At 65.3% G+C, this 23,122-nt stretch overlaps 2 protein-coding genes across 6 annotated transcripts; both read left to right on the top strand.

Annotated features, from left to right (window-relative positions):
* The first annotated feature begins 213 nt into the window (after positions 1–213).
* On the top strand, positions 214–10,330 carry TMEM150A (transmembrane protein 150A). 4 transcript variants are annotated; one of them, XM_075505019.1, is made up of 8 exons: positions 299–420; positions 755–943; positions 2,647–2,694; positions 5,039–5,110; positions 5,272–5,339; positions 5,463–5,590; positions 6,564–6,741; positions 8,560–10,330. In XM_075505019.1, the coding sequence occupies exons 2-8, from the start codon at positions 789–791 to the stop codon at positions 8,802–8,804; spliced, it is 894 nt and encodes a 297-aa protein (XP_075361134.1). In that variant the 5' UTR covers positions 299–420; positions 755–788; the 3' UTR covers positions 8,805–10,330. The 4 variants fall into 4 exon arrangements, with proteins under 4 accessions (XP_075361135.1, XP_075361136.1, XP_075361134.1 ...); XM_075505022.1 differs by having other exon boundaries at positions 6,564–6,807; positions 8,548–8,669; XM_075505020.1 differs by lacking the exon at positions 755–943 and having other exon boundaries at positions 214–420.
* Positions 10,331–10,563: 233 nt separating this feature from the next.
* NFKB2 (nuclear factor kappa B subunit 2) lies at positions 10,564–22,632 on the top strand. 2 transcript variants are annotated; one of them, XM_075505017.1, is made up of 24 exons: positions 10,564–10,689; positions 13,870–14,065; positions 15,189–15,233; positions 15,706–15,784; positions 16,276–16,316; positions 16,419–16,517; positions 16,760–16,911; positions 17,752–17,858; positions 18,015–18,173; positions 18,280–18,384; positions 18,530–18,615; positions 18,741–18,879; positions 18,957–19,076; positions 19,183–19,365; positions 19,534–19,675; positions 19,821–19,935; positions 20,123–20,330; positions 20,421–20,590; positions 20,739–20,841; positions 20,974–21,203; positions 21,399–21,468; positions 21,572–21,744; positions 21,822–21,933; positions 22,019–22,632. In XM_075505017.1, the coding sequence occupies exons 2-24, from the start codon at positions 14,021–14,023 to the stop codon at positions 22,138–22,140; spliced, it is 2,805 nt and encodes a 934-aa protein (XP_075361132.1). In that variant the 5' UTR covers positions 10,564–10,689; positions 13,870–14,020; the 3' UTR covers positions 22,141–22,632. The 2 variants fall into 2 exon arrangements, with proteins under 2 accessions (XP_075361132.1, XP_075361131.1); XM_075505016.1 differs by having other exon boundaries at positions 15,120–15,233.
* The last annotated feature ends 490 nt before the right edge of the window (positions 22,633–23,122 follow it).

Raw genomic sequence — 23,122 nt, 5'->3', positions numbered from 1 at the left:
CGCCACGTGGCGCCCGGGGCCGCGCCGGCCCCGCTCCCGGCTCCCGGCTCCGCGCTCCCCGCTCCCCGCTCCCCGCCGGACGGGGCGGGCCCTGCCCGCCGAGCGGGACCCGCGCTGCCCGCGGGGCGGGGCCGAGCTGGGCTGTCCTGGCACGGCTCGGCTCGGCTCGGCTCCGCACGGCCGGAGTTCGCTCCGCCCGCTCTGTCCCGGCCCCGGCCCCGGCCCCGGCCCCGGCCCCGGCCCGGCCGCCCATGGGGAGCGCGGCCCGGCGGCGGCCCGGCAGCAGGAGGCAGCGGGGAGGCTCCCCCGGCGGCCCCGCTCGCCCGTAGCCCAGCGGGGCATGCCCGGCCCCAGGATGCCGGCCTGGGGGATCCTGCCCGTCACGCTGCCTGCCTTCACCATCACCGGCATGTGGATCGTGTGAGTGCCGCGGGACGGCCCGGAGCCGCCGCCAGCCCCCCACTCCTCCGGCGGCGGGGCCGGGGCTGCCGGGCCGGGGTCGCCCGGGCTGCGGGGCGGGAAGCTGTGGGGCAGGGGGCTGGAGGGTGCTGCGGGATGCTGCGGGACAGGGGGTTGCGGGGCACCGCTGGGCCCGCGTCATGTCGGGGCACTTCTGCACGCTCAGTCGCTCCCACGCCTCCCCGTCCCCCCACAGCCACCCTGCGTGGTCACCGCGTCCCCTGCAGCGGCGCTGGCATGTGCCTCCCTGGCCTCGCGCCCCTGACACCCCGTGGGATCGTGTGCCCCTGTCCAGGTGTGAGCACGGCTGATGCTTAGGCGGCACGGGAATGGTCTTGGGAGCGATGCCAGCAGCCCAGGTCCTGCCATGCCAGGGCTGTAACCAGCACGTGAGCACCCATCCCATCCTGGCCCCAGATGGGACGGATGGGAGGGCCAGGGGACATTTGGCCCTTGTGCTAGGGGCAGATGCCGTGTCGCCTGGGTGAGCAAGCACTAGCCCACCCTGCTGGTCCCTTCCCTGGGCCTTGGCCCTGAGATCTCAGTTGGTCACGTAGGGCTGTCCTGCCCCAGACCATCAGCCCCCCTGAGCCACTAGCGCAGGGGTGGTGGGCTCTGGATAAAGGACTTTTCCAGTAGGTGATGAGACTTTCTAGGGTGTGGGATGGAGCAAGCACACCCCATACCATGCGGGTCCCTCCAAGAGCTTCCCCCCTGTGGTATCCCCTGTCCTCCTTCACGACAAAGCCAAATGCTGACCCTGGTGCGGGGAACTCATGCTCCCAGTTTTTCCCCGACACCCTGCGAAGCCCTGGCCATCTCCCATGGGTGACCCTGGGAGGCAGATGCCCCTCCAGCCCAGAGCAGCATGGGTAGGAGATGCTGCTCGTGGTCCTCACAGCCAGAGCTGCCCTGGGAGGAGGGGTCTCAGGCCCTTTTTTGTGGCCCCGCGTGTCCTGCAGCCACGTGGGGGATGTGTCCCCCGTCAGCGCAGTGGCAGGGTGAGGCTGGGCAGTTGCATGTGGGAGCGCGTGGCCCTTGTGGGGCCCTGCCAGCCACACCTGGGATGCAGAGCCATGAGGGGGGACCGGGCAGGTGGGGGCACATCCCGCTGGGGGTGCCCCCACCTGCCCCTGTGCCTCTCTCGGCTTCTTGCCCCCTCGCAGGAGGGTATGGGGGGCTGGGACGGGGACTGGGTGCTTGAGGGAGATCTGTGCCAGGAAGTGGCTGGGCGAGGAGTCTGTGGGGGGGGGTCATGCTCTGGGTGGGCCGCCCTTGGGGTGGGCAGCACTGCCCCTTGGTTCCCCTCAGCTGTCCCGCTCTTTGCCCTGGTGCCTTTCCGCTGGGATCATCCTTTTTGCAGCCTGGCTGTTACGTGGCCAGCTCGGGCGGGAGAAGGGTTTTCTTACCGGTGTCGGGGCCTATTTTTAACCCGAGCTGTTTACGGCCGCTGGCGGCAGCGATTTGAACAGCGCAGGGCAGCCCGCTGCTGTGGCTGCCAGGCGGAAGGGCTCCTCGCCGGCTGGGGGGACCACGGGGCTGAGAGCCCCCTGGAGCTGAGCAGGATGCCTGTCATGAACCCCTTGTTACGCTGACTGAGGTGCAGGGGTGACTCCACAGCGGAATGCTTGACGGAGCTGATCTGCCCAAAATGCCCTGTCAACACACCAGCTACTTTTCCAGACTTCTTTTAGCTCCAGGCGCCGGCCAGCCAGGGGCTGGGGGAAGCACGGCAGAGCCCAGTGGCCTTCGGGTGACACCCTGCACGGCTGTGGGCTGGGGGAGAGCCCCGATGCTGGGGTGGGGGGCTCTGCGGCAGAGCAGCCCCCCAGAGCCTGAGGAGCACGGCAGTGCAAAGGGGAAGAGGCCCCACAGCAGCAGCTGCATCCACGCTGAACGAGAGCAGGAGGCAGCTCTCGGCACGGATGGGGGTACTGGGCAGGGGGGCCTGGTTCTGGCAGTGAGAGCTCCCCAGAGCGCGGGCTGAGCTCATGCACTTGCTTTTCTTTTTCCTGCTTTGTAAAGCGGGAGGTGCCGCAGGGCGAGTGCTGGCCCCTGGCAGGCAGTGAGTGCCTGTACCCCCCGCTCCCATGGCTGGTCCCTGGGGCTGACCCTGGGTGCCGGCCGGGAGCGGGGATGCAGGGAGGCAGGCGGCTGCGGTAATCCCTGTCGTTGTCTCTCCCCCAGGTACGCCATGGCGCTCTCCAACAACCACATCTGCCCCGTCCACAACTGGTAAGGCCTGGGGCTGTTGGGGACCCTTTGCCAAGGACCCGCTCAGTTAAAGACCCCGGTAATGTCGGGTCCCCCTCCAGACCTGTCCCACTTGAACGGTGCCGTGCTGTGCCAGAGCACTGGGAAGCCGAGGCCCCCTGCGCTGTCACCATGCTGAAAGGGGGGCCAGGGGCCAGGCTGGCCCAGGGAGGGGGCCGAGACGGCGGGAGAGGTGGGAGCATCGAGCGGGGCACAGAGCCACCTTCTCCCCTAGGAGGTACGGGGGTGACAGTGACGGGGCGCAGTCGCCCCGGGGCACGTGTCTCCTGTCTGGCCCCGCGAGTGGCTTTTGGGAGCAGAGCTTCTTGGGGATTAGCTGCTGGCAGGGTTGGGCCCTGCATTTGCGAAGCGGTGAGGTTGCCAGGGCCGAGCAGGGCTATCGAAAGCCGCCCGCCCTCCCCCGCCCAGGCTTGCCTGCGGTTACGGCTGCTCCGGTGGGTGAACGGTCCAGCCCTGTTGCAAACCAGGCGGGGAGAAGGAGGCCATTGAAAAAACACAGCATGGAGGAAGTATGAAAATAAGCGGTCAGGGAATTACAGAGGGCCGTGTGTCTCCATGGAAAAGGCTGAAGCTTGCTTGCTTGAGGCTAAATCTGGCAGTGCCAGGGGGACGGGACCGGCCGCACTGCGCCTGGCCACCCCACACGCAAGAGCTGCCTGCAGCACCCGGGATGGGGGACGAGGTGTGGGGAGGCGAGGACTGGGAAAAAAACCCTGTTTGCTCTCTTGGTAACTTCTTCTGCAGGGTTTTTGGCTTGTTGTGTCTCCTTAAAAATCTGCCCAGAAAAATCCATGTTAGTTTAATTCTTGCTGGAGTGTTTGAAGGAGAAGGGGAAAAAAAAACCCGCTGCCATTTCCTGCCTGATGGCTGATTCTGCCCTGGGAAGAATGTGTGTGTCTGGTTGTCTTTGCCGCACAGCCAGCCCTTAATGATGAATAATGCTTCCCGGCCTCGGGCTGCTCGCTTTAAACAAAGTAATAATACAAAAACCCGTCCCAAACCAAACATGGCCCCAAGAGCAGCCCTTGAGGAGGCCGTGGGGCTCCACGCCTCGCTGGGGTTTCGCAGTCGGAAAACAAAGCCACCAGTAAAGGAGGAGACCGAAAAAACACCAGAGCCCAGCGCCGCCCTTTCCAAAAAGGCCTTTTTAACCGTGTGCTTGCTGAGCGGCTGGAGATGGCTGATGGTCAGTCTGGGCCAAGGGCAGGGCAGCGCCGGCCCCCCCACAGCTCCCGTCCCCGCCATGGGGCTGGGGGTGTCTGAGAGGGCCCTTTGGGGCACAGGACTTTGGGCTCCCTGCCTGCGGGGTGGGGAGGGGACCCCGCACAGCCATGCCAGGCAGAGGTGCCAGGTGCTTGGGTGATGCTGCAGCAAAGGGGCACCCAAAAACCCACTGCAATTGTGTGCCAGCTCCCGGGAGAGCCGGGAGGGCGAGGGGGCACCTACCCCCGGAGGGGGGAATTTGGTTATGGTTGCAGGCAGCAGCTGTGGTACAGGAAGGTGTCTCGGGCTGATAATAGCTCTGGGTCCCTGGGTGCCCGGGCGCGTGGGATCTGTGGCTGCAGGAGGCGCTTCCAGGGCTCTGCGGTGGTTGCGGGCAGCAGAGCCCTGCCCCAGCCCAGCGGCACTGGGGGCTGCTAACAGGCCCCCGGGGGGATGCCCTGCCAGTGAGCCAGGCTCCCCAGGGCAGCCTCGGGCTTGCTCCTGTCGTGTCCCCCCGCAGGCAGCTTCCTCCCAGCTCCTCAGGCAGCTCCCTCCCTCCCAGGTGGGGTGGCACTGCCCCGGGGTGCTTGCGGCCATGTGGGCCGTTTCCCGCTCAGCTCAGCATTCCCGTCCGTCCTGTGCAAGCCTGGAGCTGTCAATGGCTGCGTGCCCAGCTCCACCCGTGCTCCCACCCCAGGGATGTGTGTGATGGGGCTGGCACACAGGTGCTCCCGCTCCCGCCTGGGGCATGAGGCTGCAAGAACCCACCGAGCCCAGCACCCCGGCCCGTGCACCCAGTGGGTGCCTGCAGCCCCCTGCCCCGCCACGGCCTCTCCCTCACAGGAGAGGACTCCGGGTGGGCAGCAGACCCAGCAGGCAGGGAACAGGCTGTGGAAACCCAAGCATGATGCTCCCAGAGGACCCTGTTGGGCGGTGGGTCACTCCTTGGGGGGGCTTGTCCCCACGGTACAGCCACATCCCTGGAGTGGGGCTGCGCTCGCTGGGGAGCAACTCTGCTGCCCTTGCAGGGCCTGTGGGCAGGAGGCAGGAGGGTCCTGGGCAGCAGCTCGGCTCTCCTACCCTGTCCCTTTGCTCCCGGCAGGAATTACAACCAGTCATGCGGCGTGGATGGCCCCGGCTCCTGCTGCACGCTGGACCACATCCCCCTTGTCAGGTGAGCAGCCGTGGGATGGGAGTGCAGGGCCAACTGGGGGTCAGAACCGCTCTGAGAGCCCCCCTGGGGCAGCCCAGGAGCGTGTCCTGGGCAGGGGGGCAAGCGCCGCACCCCAGTGCCCCCCGCCTGAGGGCTCCCCGGGCTTTGCCTTGTCCCCACAGCAAGTGTGGCACCCTGCCTCCCGAGAGCTGCTTCTTCAGCCTCATTTGCAGCCTGGGCTCCTTCATGGGTAAGTGCCCGCTGCTGGGGGAGCGAGGCCGGGAGCGGGGTGCCCTGTGGCACTCACCCCCGGCAGGGAACAAGGGCAGATTGGGGGATCGTCGTGCGATGGGGCTGTGTCTCCCTCCTGCAGTCATCCTGGTGGGGCTGCTCCGCTATGCCCACCTCCTGGAGCGCCTCGGGCCGTCCCTCCTCAACACCCTGGGGCTGGCCACCGGCTGGGTCTGCGCCGCCGGCCTCACCATGGTCGGCAACTTCCAGGTAAGGCATCTCCTCGGGAGGTCCCCAGGGGCAGGGGGGCGGGAGGGGGCCTTGTCTGGAGCGGGGCAGTGGCAGCACTCGGCGGTGTAGGATTTGGGGTGGTTGTTTTGGTCCAGCCCCCCCAATCCGTGCACTCCTTCACCTCTGCCAGGCGCTGTGCTTCCCCAGGCGCTGGGACTTCTCTTTGCTTGTACACTCAGAGTTTCGGGTCCAGATTAAGCCGCCGGGTCTGGTTTAACCCTTATCTGAGACCCTCTGCGTGGTCTGTCCCCTCCACGGACGCGTGACCCTGCGCGGGCAGGGTGGTGCCAGGCAGGCAGAGGAGACCCGGCCGAGCTGCCGATGCCCTCCCGCTGTGGATGTTTGCTGCTCGGGCAGTGATGCCAGGAAACTGCCTGGGCAGATCCTGCACTCGCAGGGTCCGGAGCAGCCCAGGGCTTGGCGGCAGATGGCGGCGCTCAGCCCCACGCCTGCGCTGCCAGGCACCGGCCTCCCGGCAGCTGCCGGCCCTCTGCCCGCGGCAGCCGGTCGCTTCTTGGCAGGAGGCTGCTGCCGGCGCCACCCCCCCGGAGAAGCTTTGCTGGCCCCGATCCCCGTTGTGCCCCGGCCGTGGCTCAGCGGCTCTGCCGAAGGCAGGGCTGTGACCCCCGGGAGGGGGTGCAGGCAGCCCCAGGTGCTGCTCAGGCCGGAGGGCAGCCCCTGCCCCGTGCCTCCGGGCACAGCAGGGCTGTTGGCCCAAGAGGCTCGGGAGCTACTACCCCACGGATGAAAGAAGCAGAAGCGCTTTGAGATCCCAGCAGCAGACGGTGGGTCCAAATCTGCTCTTCAGCCAGGAGTTGGGCACAGGGCGAGCTGCCTGGACCCGCTCCTGGCACTGCCTGCACCCCTGCCTGGACATGAGCCCACCCCCGGGAGCAGAGCCGTGCCGGGGGAGCGTCCTGGGGTGCCGGCACCGACAGTCTCTCCCCTGCAGGTGGATCACGCCAAGGTGCTGCACTACATCGGGGCGGGAGTGGCCTTTCCCACCAGCATGCTGTTCCTGCTCCTGCAGTCCATCCTCACCTACCGCATGGCTAAAACCCGCGGGCAGTACTGGACCGGCCACTTGCGTAGCATCCTCGCCGCTGTGGCTTTCCTCACCCTCGTGTTCAGTATCCTTCTGAAGGGTGTGGGGAGGAGATCCGGGATGGGCTGGTGACAGGTGGTCCTCGTGGGGGGTACGCACCCCACATCCTCCATTCTTTGGTCTGGCAGCAAGGCACGGTGCCAGGAGAGGGGCTGGGCAGGGGGCTGAGGGCGGGCAGCTCGCTGCAGGTGTAGGCTGGAGGAGCAGCAGTATCGGGGCTGTGGAGGGGCCGAGGAGGGGAAGGGATGCTGGTGGGCATCTCTCAGGGCGCTGGGGTGCCCCAAACCAGCCCTGCTCGGGCTGCTGCAGCCCGGCCCAGCCACCGCTGCAGGCTCCAGCCCCACACCTTGTAGAGTGGAAGGGCCAGTTAATGGGGTTTTTTTTTAATGAGACAAAGGTATGTTGAGCCCTCGGCAATGCAAAGTCCATCTGAGTTACCTGTACGGCCGAGGCTGAGTACAAAAGCGCTCTGTGCGGGTGCCAGGCGGGCACGTGGCAGCTCCTCTGCCAGCCGGGGCTCACTGGCACCCGCTGGCCGACCTGCCCGTGGGACAGGGGAGGGCTCGGTGAGCAGGCACTGGGGTCTGCAAACACCGTGCCGGGGAGGGAGGGCATGGCAGTAGGTGGAGCGGGGCTGGAAGAATGGTCCCAAGTGTGTGGCCAGGGAGCCAGGGGCTTAGGTACTAGGGATAAATTGGGAAACAAGGTGGTGATTATTGGGCAGGAAGGGGAAAAAGCATGTGGTAGCCATGGGTCCCAAAGAGGCTGGCTGGGGTCTGGCTGGGGCGAGCAGCGCAAGAGGAGCCTGGGGGGTGCTGGCGGGCCTGGGATGTGCCAGAGGGCCCCACTCTGTCACTACAGCAAGCAGGCGGGCCAGGAAGCAGGCAGGGAGCTGGGAAGGGCAGGAGTGCCGTGGGGCTGTGCCAGCTGGGAGGGACAGGCAGGGCATGTAAGGACAAGGGAGACAGGACTGGTGCCCATCTGCTGTGGCCATGCTGCTCTGTAAGCACTGGGGACTGGAAGTGTGAAAGCAGCGAGCTGTGGTGGGGACGGTGTGGGGAAAGGGCTGGGACCTCTCCTGGTGGGATGCGGGGAGTGAACAGAGGGCTCTGTCTACCCTGCGGAGGTCAGGTCCCTGCCTCTCCGGCTCTCCCAGATCTTGGTCTCACTGGCAGAAGGCAGGGTACTGCCAGAGGCTTCACCTGGAGGGCTGGGGGATGTACCTGCCTTCTCCCCTCACCCGTGGTGGCTCTGGCAGTAGGTTTCCCTAGAGATCCCCAGTGGGGATGAGAGAAGCATAAAGAAGCTCTGGCAGTGCTAGGACCTGGAGGAGAGGGAGCAGGCCCTCCCTTTGGGGTGAGCCAGCCGGCAGCACCGAGGGACAGGAGGTGCTGCAGGGCTGGGATGCAGCAGCCCAAACCCCCTTACCAAGGGAATGGAGGGCTGATGAGTTTATCGACTTTGACTGCATCCTGTGGGAGGATGGGGAGCATCAGCCTGGTTTAAGGAAGAGGTGAGGGGTGTGGGGAGGGTGAGGCAGCCGGCTTGCCTGAGGGCTGCAGCCCGAGTTCCCCCTGCCCCAGCCTCTTCAGAAAATCCCTGCTTGGCACAGTCCCGTGATTTACTGAGGCTGGTTTGGGCACACGTGCCACCGCCTCACCCGTGCCGAGGCCCTCCCAGTGCTGGGGGAAGCATGTGGGGTTTCTTGGTTTTAGGGGTGGTGGTGTGTTTCCTGTGGAGGGGGGCTGCTCATGGCCCCCCCAGCGTGCAGTGGCAGTGGGACGTGGTCCTCCATGGGGTGGTTGGGGTCCAACAGTGCTTTCCTTGACAGGGATGCCCTCAGGTGGTGTGTTCTTCATCCAGGAGAGCTTTGTACTGCAGCACGTGGCCGCCCTGTGTGAGTGGATGTTCATCATCGATGTCCTGGTCTTCTATGGCACCTTCACCTTTGAGTTTGGGGCAATCTCCACAGACACCTTCCTGGTCCTGCTGAAAGCCAGCCGAGCCCCCAAAAGTTACAAAGGCGAGAGCGGCGTGTCCAGCACAGCCCACATCCACAGCCACACGGAGGGCCTGGCTATGGCCTGACCCCCACGGGAGGCAGGCTCACGGTGGGGACCCCCAAATCAGGCTCTACTGGTGACTCCCCCACCTTGAATGTCTCCGAGACCCTGGCTGCCTTGGGGTGCGTGTGTGCGTGTGTGTGCACACGTGGGCGTGCGGTGCCCTCCCCTCCTGGTGGGAGCTGCGGCCGGGGCTCCTCCGGCAGCCACTGTCCCCTGCAGGAGCTGCCCCCTCCCTGCCCACAGGGTTTGGGGTCACTGCTGGGGTGGGGGGATGCCAGCCTGGTGCTGCTATCGGCAGAGCTGGGATCTGCCCCTGAGCCTCTGGGGATGCCCTGTCTGACTCGGGGGTTGTTGGAGGCAATCATACAGAGGCCCCCTTCTGTAGGGGACGTGGGGGAACAGGGAGCTCACCCTCCCTTCACCACGCAAGCCTGGTGTGCTGGGGAGGGGGGGATCGCCAATCCTCCCTCCTCCACAGCCATGGGGGTAGAGTTCAGCAGAGCAAGCCTTCCAGCTGGCCGCTGTGACTGTCAGAGGAGCCAAAAACCCAGAATGCCTTTTCCCTTCCTTGGGAGGTGACGGCAGTGCCGGTCTGTCTGCACCCCCAGTGGGGACGGCAGCGGGGGGTCTCCCCCTGCCTGCCCGGGTGGGGGTGGTGCCTTGCACTGCTGCAGGATGACACCAGCAGCCCCAGTTGGACGGCGCTGGCCCTCCCAGCCAGGGCTGTCGCTGCTCAGGGCCTTCCGTGCCTCCAGCCGATGACTTTCCCACATTTTCTCAGCCTGGAGGAGAATTGCTGAGGCAGTTTTCACCTCCTGGGCCATGGCATTCCCATGCTCCCTGGTGGTCAGCTAGGTCCTCTGCGTTTACTGTCACACCGGGGATGTCCTGCAAGCACAGTGCCTGCAGAGCAGCGGATTTCCCCTCCATAGCGCTGCCAACCTAAGCTGTCCCACCGGGGAGCCTGCACGCCCCAGCCCTGGTCTCCCAGCCGGGGGGTGGGCTGCTGCCAGCCCTCCCACACGGGGAGCACAGGCACAGAAAGGGGAAGCACTTCTGTAGGAACAGAGGAAGCCCGCATCCCGTTCTGCTGGGACTCCCAAATCCGTCCTCCGGTGCCTTCCCCAGCGCTCAGCCTGGCCAGCGCCTGCCTGGTGAGAGCCTGTCCCACTCAGCCCCAGACCCCTCGGGCTGAGCCCCAGCCTGGGGCGTCCTGGGCAGGGGGCTGGGGTGTAGAGAGGGATGAATGTGTGCGTGCGTGTGTGTGTATATAGATCTACATATATATATATACATATATATATATATATATATATATATAAAAAAATTCTCCCTTGTCCCTGGAGCGGGGCATCTACTGCTGCTGTGCGCATTGATCAGGTTGGGCTTCCTGATTTGCCCACCTTTTCAAAATCGGCCTATAAATCCACCAGTATATGTAGTTTGAAGAGGAGCATTTCTGACTTTTATATCTAATATATGTTTAAAAATATATATATAAAGAGAGAACAGTGAATTTACAATAATAAAAGTGAAAATCAGCCAAGGGCAAGGCAGACCGTCCTTCCCCGCTGCGCAGGACTGGGGTAGGACCGGCTTTGGGGCCAGGGTCCAAAGGGATGGGGGACGGAGGGTCCTGCGGTCTCGGGGGACAGCCGTGAGCCCGCGGCTCGGTTCCCTGTCCCGAGTGTCGGGCTGGCAGAACCAAGCGGTTTCACCCGGCACGCAGCGGCCTGGGGAGGCACGTCCCGTCCCGTCGGGGGGTCCCCCGCCCCCCCCCCCCCGCCGCTGTCCCCGCCGGGGCGGGGCGGAGCCGGGCCCGGGAAGCCCCGGGAGGCGGAGCCGGGCCGGGACTTTCCCGGGGCCGCAGCCGGGGCGAGGCGGCCGCGCTGGGACGGGGGCTGGAGGTAAGCGGCCGGGGCGGTGGGGGCCGCGCCGGGCGCTGGCTCCGCGGGGCCGGGCCGCCCCGGGGGCAGGCTGCTGGGCCGGGGGCAGCCCAGGGGTGGGGGCCGCCGCCCGGGGGTGCCGGTGCCCCGGAGCCGGGGTGAGCGCGGCGGAGCCGTGTGCCTGCCGGGCAGCGCGCCGGGCTGCTTGCATCAGCGGGGAGAGAGAGCATCTCGGCCGAAAGCGCCCGTGTGCCCGGCCCCGGCCCGCGGGGATGCGCCCGAGGGGGTGCCCGTCGTGCCGAGCAGCCTCCCGCGCTCTGCCCGGGCTGAGCGGAGCTGCTCCGCTCTCGCCATGTGCACGCCGGGGCGACGGGTGCAGATGTGTCCCGATTCCCAGTGGAAAGGGAGCTGAACTGGTCGAGAGGTTTAAAGTTTCAGTGCCAGGGCTGCCCGTCCCTGCGGAGGGGTCTGCAGCGGCCAGCCCTCGGCAGCTCCTGGCCTCCCACTCGCCATGGCAGCCGCAGCAGTCCCTGGCTGCCCCTCGGCCGGCTCCGGGGTAGCTGGGAGAGGAGGTGCTGCGAAGATGCAGGCTGGAGAGGGATCTCCTGTCTTGGCGTGGCGAGGAGAAAGCAAGTCCCAGCGCGGGTGCTGACACCCGTTTCCCTGCCAGTGGGGAAGTTGCTTATTTTCCTGTTTCCGTGTTGCTGGTGAATGCTGCCCCATCCTGCGGCTCTCCCGCCCCGCGCTGATCCCTGCCTGCGCGGTGAGCAGGGCTGGCTTGCTGCCTGCCCCGAGGGGAAGAGATCGGCGCCCGCAGGCCCAGCTAGCTCTACCCCAAAAGGAGCCGTGAACACCGACGTGGTAGTGATACCGCGGGCAGAGTGGAAACCAGGGAGAGTGAGAGACGGCAAACGGCTGGCTGGCGCTGAGAGGGGTTTTTTGAGGGCGCACAGATATACAACTGGAGCCGATGGTTCATAACACAACAGCAAAGCAGCTGATTTAGAGGCCCTAGAGGAGAAAACCAGAAGATCAGTGGGTGGCTGGGGTTTGCCAAAACCAACTTGATAGCCACGATGGGAGTAAAGGCATTTTATGCAGAGAGATACAAATGGCTTCGGTGCTCGAGGGCAGGCTGTTAAGGAGGGGAAGGCTTGGACAGCTTTCAGGGAGAGGGGATTTCTCTCTGCCACGCTTGCAGGTCAAGGACTCGGTTTCCAGGAAGGGTCTCAGAACAAAGTCCCTGTGAACGCTGTGTGAGAGGAACTCGGCAGCCTCTTGCCAGACCCTTGCCAGCAGCTGTTGAGACTCCTGGGATGGAGCAGAGCACAGGATTTGTGCAGAAAGCAAGGTCAGGTATTTAGGCCCATCATTTGCAGGCATTAGCAGGCCCCAGGGGAACCAAAATGCAGAGGGAATAGTATGTTAGAGGAGCAGTCAGCTGGGTGGCTGGAACATGTCAGCTGTACACCAGGGCAGTTCGGAGCAGAGCCGCGCTCGTGTGTTTCTGGAGCACCCTTTCCCATGGCTGCTAAGCACTCCTACCGCAGATAGACAGACGGACGTTTCCCTCCTGCCCGCAGGCCATCAGCTCTGCAAGTCAGCTGGCTGTCATGGGAGGAAAGAAAATAGCACCTGCATTACTAGGTCACGTTCAAGGAGCTGCAGGCGTGGAAGAATGGCTTTAACTCGTGCCGCTTGCTGGTGGCTGGCCCTTAATTGAAGCAGTCTGGCTGGCACAGGGAGGCTGTGCCATCCGGCAAGGGTGCTGTGGCAGTGCTGCGCTCTGGGGCAGGGTGCTGGCTGCTCTGGGCAGTGCATCGCAGTTGGGTTGCTGCTCTTTCCCCCCATTCCCAGCAATGCCTGGAGAATCCTTCCTGAGCCCTAGGAAGGTCAGAAGATAGGGAGGAATTAGCCCAGCAAAGCGGGGCTGCAGTGTGTGTGCAAGCCCAGGGTCCAGGCCAGATGCGCTGGGTACCACGGAGCAGGGGATGCTGCTGATGGCAGGAGGGGGGGATGGGTCCCCTTCTGGGATGTGTGGGGGATAAAAGCCGAGTGTGCTACGCTTCTAGGGGAAAACCAGGGGCCTGGGGGCCTGAAGGGCATGGCTGCTCGGCACAGGAGGCAGGACTTAGGTCGAGAGGGGGTCTGAGGTTGCCTGAGGTTGCTTTTCCAGGAACAAGGAAGCAGGCGACAACGCTCCAGCTCTGCTCGACGAGCAAGATGGGCTTCCTCTAACACGCACTGTGCAAGTGTGCAGGCATATGGCCAGCAACCTCCTGAGTGAGCCAGAGCTGCGCAGGCTGGGGGGACGCAGGCATGACCCCATGATGTTCCTTAGTCATGCTGTTTGCTGCAACAAGTGGAAGTGTCCGGGGCAGCAATGAGTGAGCTGTGAAAACCCCTCTAGAGGGGATGGGGCTGATGGCACTGGAGGAGGGAAGCTGTTCTGTTCAAGAGGCACAGTCTGTTCTTCTCCAGCATCTTCGGGCCTGGGCTCCCCCAGCAAGGCTCAGTGGGTAGGGCTCGGGGTGGCTGTTCCCAGCACACTGAGGAAGGTTGTTTGTCCCCTTCTTCACCTTTCTGGGAAATCTGTGCCAGCAGATGAGGTGGCTGGCTGGCGGTGGCAGGCTGAGGCTGCTCAGGCGGGATGTCCGGTGGGATCCCGACAGCAGGCAGTGCGTGCTGCTTCCCACAGGCCAGTGGGGGTTGTGTCCATGCTCCCAGGCTTTCGGAAGCCCCTGAAGAATGGCAAGAGGAAGGTCCCGCTTTGCTTCACTCGATCTCCACCTTCACCCTCCTTGCACCTTCCGCTGCACCTGCAGGTCCCTCAGACCCCATGTCCCGGGCTGCACCACTGCCTGGCTGCATCCTGCAGGCAGGCTGGGCAGGGGCTGCTGGAGCTCAGCTGGGCTCAGGTGGCAGGCCAGCCGGGGAAAACCTCAGGCCTGGGGCCACAGGGCAGCCCCTTTGGAGGACTTGAGTGGCTGGAAAATCTCCTTGAAAAGGCTCTTTTCAGCTTCTGAAGAATATGAGTCACGCACGGGTTGAACAAACCCCCTTCCTTCCCCTCTTCTCCCACACACCCAAAATCCCCTGAGCGGGACCTGCAGCAACCACTGATTCAGAAATTCATGGTATGAGGGCACCACGGAGTCAGATATGGGTTTTTTTTTTCTTTTTTTTCTTTCCATTGCTTAGCGAGGAGAAGAAATGTGGAGCAAGAGAGCGTGCCTGGAGGCTCTGCTCTGATCCTGACCCTTTGCTAGAAGTCTCCGGTGGTTTCCCGTGGTCAGGCAGACCTTGACCCCAGCAGGACCCCTGGCTGCAGTAGCCGCCAGTCCCCGCAGCAATGCTGGGGCTGGACGGGTTGCTGAGACCAGCCTCTTCCTCCCCGGTGAGTAGGAGGGCATGAGCACTGTGGGTGGCGGGGAAGGGGCCCTACTGCTGGCAGCGCCTTGCTGGGGTCGACGGGGAGCATGCGGCACTGGGTGCCAGGGTGGCGGGAGATGCTCCCACAGGGCAGCTCTGGGGCTGCCGGTCCCGCTTTGAAACCAGATTCTTCTTAGCGGGAAAGAGGGAATGGGAACACGGATGGCAAGCGCCTCTTTCAGGCCACCTCCGCAGGAAGGATGCAGGGGCTGCAGTGTAAGTGGAAACTGGGGGAGCGGGAAAGCACTCCTTTGGGTGCCTGGTGAGGGGGTGCCATGCGCCTGCTTCGGTCTGCAGAGTCCTGGAGAGCTTCCCCTGGCCGGGGGGGAGACAGCAGGCTCTGGGGCAGCGCTTTGGGTCCAGGGGGGCTTGGAGGAGACGTCCCTGTGCGGGACGTGCATCATCAAGGTGAGATGATGCGGGGTGGGAACCTGGGAGGCCTCAGGGGCTGCCGCTGGGTTTTATGGCACGGTCCAGGTGTTTTCAGCCATGCTGCAGCTGCAGGTCTTGTCGGGAAAGGGCGCGATGGCTGCTCAACGGGGACTGGCGCCCGAAGCGGGGCAGGCGGCTGGGAGCAGCGGGGGCAAACCCCTCTGTGCTCCCGGGGGGAAACTCGGGACCTTCGGGCGCTCCCGGGGTGCCAGGCAGCGCCCAAGCGAGAGCGGCCGGGGGAGGCGGGCGGGCAGCCGCCGGGATTTCCAGCCCGCCCGGAGCCCGAAGCCCAAAACTCCCAGGCGGCGAGGAGCCGGCCCGGCCCGTCCCACCGCCCCCGGGCCGGGGGAGCCGCCGGCGGGCGCACGGGCAGCCGTGCCCCGGGCCGTGCCGAGCCAAGCCCCGCTCCGAGCCGTGCCGGGCCCCGGGCCGTGCCGCGCCGAGCCGAGCCCCGGGCCGGGCCGAGCCGAGCCGAGCCGAGCCCCGGGCCGGGCCGAGCCGAGCCGAGCCGAGCCCCGGGCCGCGGCGGTGCGGGGCGGGGCGGTGACGCGTGGTCCCGTCATTTCCCGGCTCGGCGGGGTTTCTAGGGACTTTCCGGAGCGGCGGTGCCTTCCTGCCGCCGCCGGTCCCCGCTCACCCCCGCGCTCTCCCCGCAGGCCGGCGGCCGGCCCCGCGCAGACATGGACGAGCAGTTCCAGCCCGTGAGTGCGGCTCGGCTCGGCTCGGCTCGGCCCCGGGGGGGAGTCTCTGCCTGGCCCCGGCCCCGGGGCTGGGCTGGGGGCAGTGCCTGACCCACGGGTGGGGTGGGAGATGTGGGTCCACGGGTGCCCCCGGGGCGGGAGATGGGGGTCTGTGTCCACCCCCAGGGTGGGCAGTGGGGGGTCTGCAGGTGCCACTGGGGTGGGAGGTGGGTGGTCTGTGTCTGCCCCCAGGGTGGGCAAAAGGGGTCTGCAGGTGCCCCCAGGGGTGGGCAATGAGGGGTCCACACCTGCCCACCCCCTTTCCCCAGGAGGGACGGGTGATTTGTGCCTGCCCCCCCCAAGGTGGGTAATGGGGGTCTGTGCCAGACTGCTCCCCCAGGGTGGGAGATGGGGACTCTGCCTGCCTCCCAGGGCGGTTGGGGGTTCCAGCCCCAACACACTCATCACACTCATCTTCCTTCCCGTCACCCAGTGCCTGGATGGGATTGAGTACGACGACTTCAATTTTGGCTCCCACATGATGGAGCAGAAGGAGCCCCTGATGGAGACGGGTAAGGGCCCCTCTGGCTGTGCCCTCCCGGGGGTCCCTGGCTGCAGCGGGATTTCCCGGCAGGCTGACTCACGCCTCGTAGTTCCCAGCAGCACCGCGGCTGTGTCCCCACTGGCCCCACTGTGAGCTGGCTGGGAATCCCTGCCCCATGTCACTGGGACAGGGACTGTTCGGTCTGGCCCCGCTGCTCTGTCTACCAGGGACTTGAGGTCGGGCTGTGATGGGTCCCCAGGGGCCCCCCGCTCCCTGAGTGCCAGAGCATCCTCTGGCTCTTCCCTCCTTTCCCTGCTGCTCTGACCACTGCTCCCAGCTGGGCTCTGACAGCACAGGGGCTGGGGGCCCTAAGCTCCCCATGGGACAGACAGGGGTCACCTCACCTTCAGCACCGTTCCCGTACCTCCAGCATCCTTACTGAGAGCACACACTCTGGTTATCCTGTGTTTCTCACCGCTGCTTTGGTTATCCTGTGTTTCTCTCCTCTCTGTCCTCCAGTGGAAGGTCCCTACCTTGTCATCATTGAGCAGCCAAAGCAGGTAAGGACGTCACTCAGGTAAGGGCAGGAGTAGCTGTCACCCCCTGCTCTCACGGTGTCAGGTGTGGGCCACCCTTGGCTGACCCCCTCTTTGCCTCCACAGCGGGGGTTCCGGTTTCGGTACGGCTGTGAGGGCCCTTCGCACGGGGGGCTGCCGGGAGCATCCAGTGAGAAGGGGCGCAAGACGTATCCCACTGTCAAGGTGAGCATTGCCCTGGAGGGGACGGGACAGTGTCTTCGGCCAGTGTATGCAAGCACCAGGAGGGTGCCTTGAAGGAAGGACGTGACCTGTATGTTAAGCTCTGCACGTCTCCTGGCGCTGGAGGGATGAGAGGGCTGCAGCAGGAGGGGTGGTGGCCATGGGGAGGGATAGCAGGGGTTTGCAGAGAGTCCTGCAGGCTCCTGGGATATTGTACCTGACTCCCATCTCCTTTCTCCCTGCAGATCTGCAACTACACAGGGATGGCCCGGATTGAGGTGGACCTGGTAACGCACAGTGACCCTCCCCGAGTGCATGCCCACAGCCTGGTGGGCAAGCAGTGCAATGAGGCTGGCAACTGCATTGCGATTGTGGGACCCAAGGACATGACGGCTCAGTACGTGCGGAGGGAGACCTGGGGTGGCTTCTTGCCTACGCGGGGTGGCTGGGGGGCTTTCTGCAGCTTACGGGCTGGGGAGAAGAGGAGGGCATCCAGGAGCTGGGTTCGCTGGATGAGGCCAGCAGCGGGTTTAGACAAGGTCATCGGTACAGCTCTGTCCCCTGAGCATGTTGCCCAGCTCTGGGTCTGGCATATGCAGCTTGTTTTTGGCTTCTGTCCTCGGGGTTGCAGCTCCCCAGCTTTGCAGATGACTTCTGTAGCCAGCCTGAGTTGTGAGGTTATTCGATAAGTGCTGGTGGGCAGCTCCCTGCCCAGGCAGCTGCTGAGGCAGGAGCAGGCAAGCTCCTGGCTGCTCCGGTGGCCGTGTGCCCTGACACTGCTGGCCCAGCAGCCCAGTTTGGAGAAGAGGGTGTTTTCCCTGGGTCTTCTGCTGGAGTGGGACAGGAGGGGCTGGAGCTGTGTGCACTTTACTGCTGCATATGAAGTTTCTTGTAGCTTTACAAGAGCTACAGATCTTTTACAAGATCCAACCCCGGCTGCTGGCTCAGCCTGGTCTCATCTGCATCCCTGTGGCCTCCAGCTCTCCTGGTCCCCCCCTTTGGACTTGTCACCATTGGGAGCCTGGAGTTTCCCAGCCACCTCTTTTCTGGGCTCCTTCCCTCCCCTCTGCGGTTGCTCCTCTTTGCCCTACACATGTTGAGCCCCACTGCCCCGAGCGGCACAGCTCTGTGCTTTGCTCAGCTCCTTCCCTTCAGCACGCGAGAGCCTGTGTGCCCCCCGGGCCGGCTGCTCCAGCCAGGGCACTCCCAAGCTCCCAGCGGGATCCCTCTTCTCCAGGTTCAGCAACCTGGGCGTGCTCCACGTCACCAAGAAGAACATGATGGAGATCATGAAGGAAAAGCTGAAGCAGCAAAAGATGCGTAACAGGAGCCATCTGCTGACGGGTGAGGGCAGGCTGGGGGCTCGGTGGGACTCGGCGCCCCAGGGGGAGCGGGGACCCACTGAGGGGTGATAGCTGGGGGGCTGGTGGGGGACGGACAGGGGGACCTGGAGCCCTGTCCCCTTGCCCAGCTTGATGGTATTTCCCCCTGCCCCGGCAGAATCGGAGCTGCGTGAGATCGAGCTGGAGGCGAAGGAGCTGAAGAAGGTGATGGACCTGAGCATCGTGCGGTTGCGCTTCACTGCCTACCTCCGCGACAGCAGTGGGAACTTCACACTGGCCCTCCAGCCCGTCATCTCGGACCCCATCCATGACAGCAGTGAGCGTGGGGCCAGGCCGGGGAGGGGACAGGGCAGGACAAGCTAAGGAGGTGAGGGATGCTCTGTCTGCCACAGCGGCTCCCAATGCCTCCTCTCGCTCTGCAGAGTCCCCAGGAGCTTCTAACCTGAAGATATCACGGATGGATAAGACGGCAGGCTCGGTGCGGGGAGGGGACGAGGTCTACTTGCTGTGTGATAAAGTGCAGAAAGGTAAAAGCCGTTTCCTCCAGCTGAAACCTTCTGGAGGGGCTGCGGCAGGAGAGATCCAGGGCCCCTGGGTGGCCAGGGGTCCGTGTCCCTGGAGCCTGGCCCGCGGCAGGGGGACAGGCGGTGCCAGCGCCCCTTCTCTCCCCAGATGACATCGAGGTGCGTTTCTACGAGGATGACGAGAATGGCTGGCAGGCCTTCGGGGACTTCTCCCCCACTGACGTGCACAAGCAGGTACGGGGGAGGCGGGGGGGCGTTCTGCCGTGCCCTGAGGCAGGCGGGTGCCACGTGGGGTCGGGGAGCCCCGTCCCTGGCTCTGGGGAGGAGCGAGACCCCATGTCCATCTGTCCTGCCTACAGTATGCCATCGTCTTCCGCACGCCCCCCTACCACAAGCCCAAGATCGACCGTCCCGTCACCGTCTTCCTGCAGCTGAAGCGGAAGCGGGGGGGTGACGTGAGTGACTCCAAGCAGTTCACCTACTACCCCGTGGTGGAAGGTGAGCACCCCCCGGGCAGGCCGGCGTGCCCCTGTGCCGGGGCTGCCCCTCACCGCGCTGCCCCTCTCTCCCCGCAGATAAGGAAGAAGTAGAGAGGAAGCGCAAGAAGGTCCTGCCTCAGTTTCCCCAGCATTTTGGCGGGGGCTCGCACATGGGCGGTGCCGGCGGGGGGGCTGGGGGCTTCGGCTCTGGAGGAGGTGAGTGGGGATGCCTCTTCCCCCTCCCCACTCGGGCGGCCATGGCCCGGCTCTGAGGGCTCCCCGCTTCCCTCCGGCCTTACCCGTCCTCCCCCTTGATCTGCAGGTGGGAACCTCAGCTTCCCCTACTCCCCTGGGCTGGCCTACAACAGCATCTACTCGCCCGGCCCCCACCCCGTGGGGGGCTACCAGGGGGGTGTGCAGATGAAGGGCCCCGAGGCAGAGGGACCCCAGAGCGACAGGCAGGCGCCTGCGGAGAGCGTGTACTGCAAGGAGCTGCAGAAGCACGGTAGGAGGGGGCTGGGCTGGAGCGAGGGCTGGGGGACATCGCTCCAGAGAGGTGGCACGGGTCGGGGACCTTTCGGGGCCGGGTGCGTCTCTCCTCCGTGCCGGGGGGCGATGCAGGAGGGTGGATGGGGCTGCTGCTCCTGGAGGTGACGTCCTGCTTCACCCCCAGCCCAGCTGTGCCAGCTGTGGATGCTGGCACTGGCCCGTCGCAATGCCCATGCCCTGCTCGACTACTCGGTCACCGCTGACCCCCGCATGCTGCTGGCAGTCCAGAGGCACCTGGCCGCATCGCAGGATGAGAACGGAGACACGTGAGCACACGAGGGGCTCGGGGGGAGAGCTTGGGAGCCTTGTTGGCCATCAGAGCCATTGTGGGGGCTCTGGGTGGTGGGAGGTGGCGGGGAGGACCTGGAGAAGCGTGGGACTGAGCCAGGGGCTATCCCACTCTCTCCACAGGCCTTTGCACCTCGCTATTATCCATGAGCAGACAGCTGTGATCAAGCAGCTGATCGAGGTCATTGTGAGCATCCCCAGCCAGCAGATCATCAACATCTCCAACAACCTGCAGCAGGTACATGTTTCCCAGAGCAGCCGGTTCTCCTTTACCCGGGGCTCGCTCCCATTTCCCAACCCCGGGGGCTCCCGTTGCTGCTCCCACTGGGGGAGGCTGCAGGGCTGGGCACAATGCTGGCAAGGACGGTGGTGTGGGACTCGTCTCCTCCTGCGAGCACTGCTGAGAGGGTGCTGTTGTCCCGCAGACACCGCTGCATCTGGCAGTCATCACCAAGCAGTCCCAAGTGGTCCAGCTCCTGCTGCAAGCCCGTGCCGACCCCACCTTGCTGGACCGCTATGGCAATTCCCTGCTGCACCTGGCGCTCCAGACTGGCGATGAAGAGATGCTGAGGACGCTGCTGGCCCACCTGGGTGGGGCTGCCCCTTACCTGCTCCACCTGCCCAACTTCCATGGTGAGCGGGGCTGGGAGACGTCGGGCAGGAACCTGGTGGTGCTGTCGTGGGCTCGGCTGGAGGGCTGCTGAGCCTCTCCCCCTGTTGCAGGCCTCCTGCCTGTGCACCTGGCCGTGAAGGCAAAGAGTCTGGCCTGCCTGGACCTGCTGGTCAGGAAGGGAGCAGACGTGGACGCGGTGGAGAGGCAGGGCGGGAGGACCCCGCTGCACCTGGCCGTGGAGATGGAGAACCTGAACATGGCCACCCACCTGGTGAAGAAGGTACAGGGGGGCTGGTGGGTTGGTGGCTGTGGGCTGGGGATGGGGTGCAGCCTCCCCTGGGGGTCCCCTGTGGTCTGAGGGGTGACCGGAGGCAGGGGGGGCAGCGCCGAGGCAGCCCATCCACACGGCCTCGGGCCTTCCTTCGTAGCTGGGAGCAGATGTCAACAGGCGGACCTTCGCCAGGAACACCCCCCTGCACCTGGCTGCCGGCCTGGGCTCCCCCACCCTCACCAAACTGCTCCTCAAAGCTGGTAAGGCACTGCCCTCTCTCCCCTCCCCACAGCCCCGGCTGCCCGTGCCGGGGAGCGCCCCAGCACAGAGCAGACCCCTGGGCCCTGGGCAGACCTGCCCTTTTGGGGGCTCAGTCCACCCTTCCCTGGCAGGGGCGGATGTGCTGTGCGAGAACGATGAGCCCATCAGCCCATCGTCGTCGGAGGCCAGCAGCGACACGGATGCCGACCCCGAGGAGCAGGAGCTGGCCATGGAGCTGGGGGAGCCAGCCCTGGCCGTGGAGCGTGGCACCAACCCCGAGCCCCCCGTGCAGGTGCATGGGCAGGCAGGGCGCCGGCAGCGTCGCTGCCACACGCCCCTGGACCTGACTCGAAGCCAGAAGGTGCGTGGCACGGGGGGGCCAAATCCCTGGGAGCGTTTCCATGGGGGCTACATCAGGGAAGGGGCAGAGCTCCAGGAGATGCTCCTGCAAGGATGCCTGTGCCCCACCATGTCCTGGGGCGAGCAGGGCGTGGGGAGGCGGGGTGCGCTGGCCGGTGCTCTGGGGGATGCTCACGTCCGTGTGTCTGTCCTGCAGGTGCGGGAGATCCTGCTGCAGGCCTCCCAGCAGGGCCCCGAAGTGGAGCTGCCCGCTGCCCCCTGGCCAGGTGAGCAGTCCCTCTCCCCACGAAAGCTCCATGCCCGGGCAGGGCAGGACCCTCCTGGCAGCAGGGATGGGCAGCACGTAATGGCGGCGCCTCTCCCGCGCAGGGAAGGTCCTGTCGCTGGACAGTGAGGCACTGCAGGGGCTGGAGCAGCTGCTGAACCAGGACTGCAGCGGGTCGGACTGGATCGAGCTGGCCAAGCGCCTGGGGCTCTGCAGCCTGGTGGAGACCTACAAGGACACCCCCTCGCCCAGCATCAGCCTCCTGCGCAGTTACGAGGTCAGTGCCCGGCCGGGGTGTCCCCGTCCCCCCTGCCTGTCCGGCCACCGGCCCCGCTCAGTGCCCTCTCTCCGCAGCTGGCAGGGGGCAGCCTGGGGGGGCTGCTGGAGGCGCTGGACTCCATGGGGCTCCACAAGGCCGTGAGGATGCTCCACAAAACGGAGGCGCTGGAGAAGCTGCAAAGCACAGGTACGGGGAGTGTGGGGCTGGGGAGGGTCCCCGCTGCCCCCCCCCGGCCCCCCATCACTGACAGCACCCGCGGCTTGCTTTGCAGAGCTGAAGGAAGACAGTGCCTACGGCAGTGAGTCGGTGGAGGAGGAGCAGGCGCCTGCGCTGGCCCTGAAGCCAGGGCCGGGGGGCGAGCTGCCCCACAGCCAGCAGCCGCAGGTGCACTGAGGGGCCGGCAGCCCCCGCACCCGCCCAGGGGGGCCGCACCGCCCCCCACCCTGCCCTGCCCTGCCCACACAAGTGCCTTCTGGACTTGGGGCACAGCTGCCTGGACTCGGGGGGATGGGACACAGCTGGCTCCCACCCCTCCCTGCTCTTATTTAAATGGTCCCTCTTCTGAATAAAGGGACACAGTTTCTATTAGCCTTTGCCCTCCCTCTCTCCAGCCCCGGCCCTGAGCAGGCAGGGTGCTAACCCCCCCCCGAGCCCTGCCTGGGGCTGGGAATCCGGCAGCCAGGAGGCAGCTGCCGGCCCCTCCTCAGCATCCGTCCATGTCAGGGCTGTCCCCAACCAGGGGGAGAAACCACGGCACACAAAAGAAGTGAAGAGCGAGTTTTACTTCAGTAACCGAGAGAAGAAGCTGTACAAAGGTTTTTCTCCCTCCCAAGCCGCCTGGGGCAAGGGTGGATTTTTTTTTCCTTTTTTTTCTTTTTTTTTTTTTTTGCAATAGACTCAAAAGAGCAGAATAAAAAGTTTGACACATTCGCAAAGTCAGTGCTGAAACCAGCCAGGTCCCAGGCAGCCGAGAACAGCACGTGTGACAGCCCCTGCCCGCAGCCCTTCCGCTGTCCCCGGACCCCTCCTTGCACACCCTGGGCACTCCTGCGGCCACGCTCCACCACCGGCACCTCGCTCTGGACGAGCATCCTCCAGCCCACCCCAGGGTGGTGGGGGCTGCCCCAGCCTGCCGCTCACCTTGAAGAGGAGGGAGCCCACAGCAAAGGAAGGGGCTGCACCACCGCTGCTGCAGCATGAGGACCTCACAGCGCTGCAGACGGGGCTTTGCCGGCAGCCTCCGAGGCCTCGCCACGCTTTGGAGAAGCAGCATGGGAAGGAAAGCCAGCTCCAGGCTGTGCCGGCCCCATAGGGCAGCAGGGAGCCTCAGGTCAACCCTGGCTTTGAGGTTCACCTCCCCTTGCCAGGAGTACTT

Source organism: Mycteria americana, chromosome 6, assembly GCF_035582795.1.
Source record: "Mycteria americana isolate JAX WOST 10 ecotype Jacksonville Zoo and Gardens chromosome 6, USCA_MyAme_1.0, whole genome shotgun sequence".
Classification (NCBI taxonomy): Eukaryota; Metazoa; Chordata; class Aves; order Ciconiiformes; family Ciconiidae; genus Mycteria; species Mycteria americana.
Note: the sequence above shows the minus strand (reverse complement) of the source record. Positions and strands in the feature narration are given on the sequence as shown.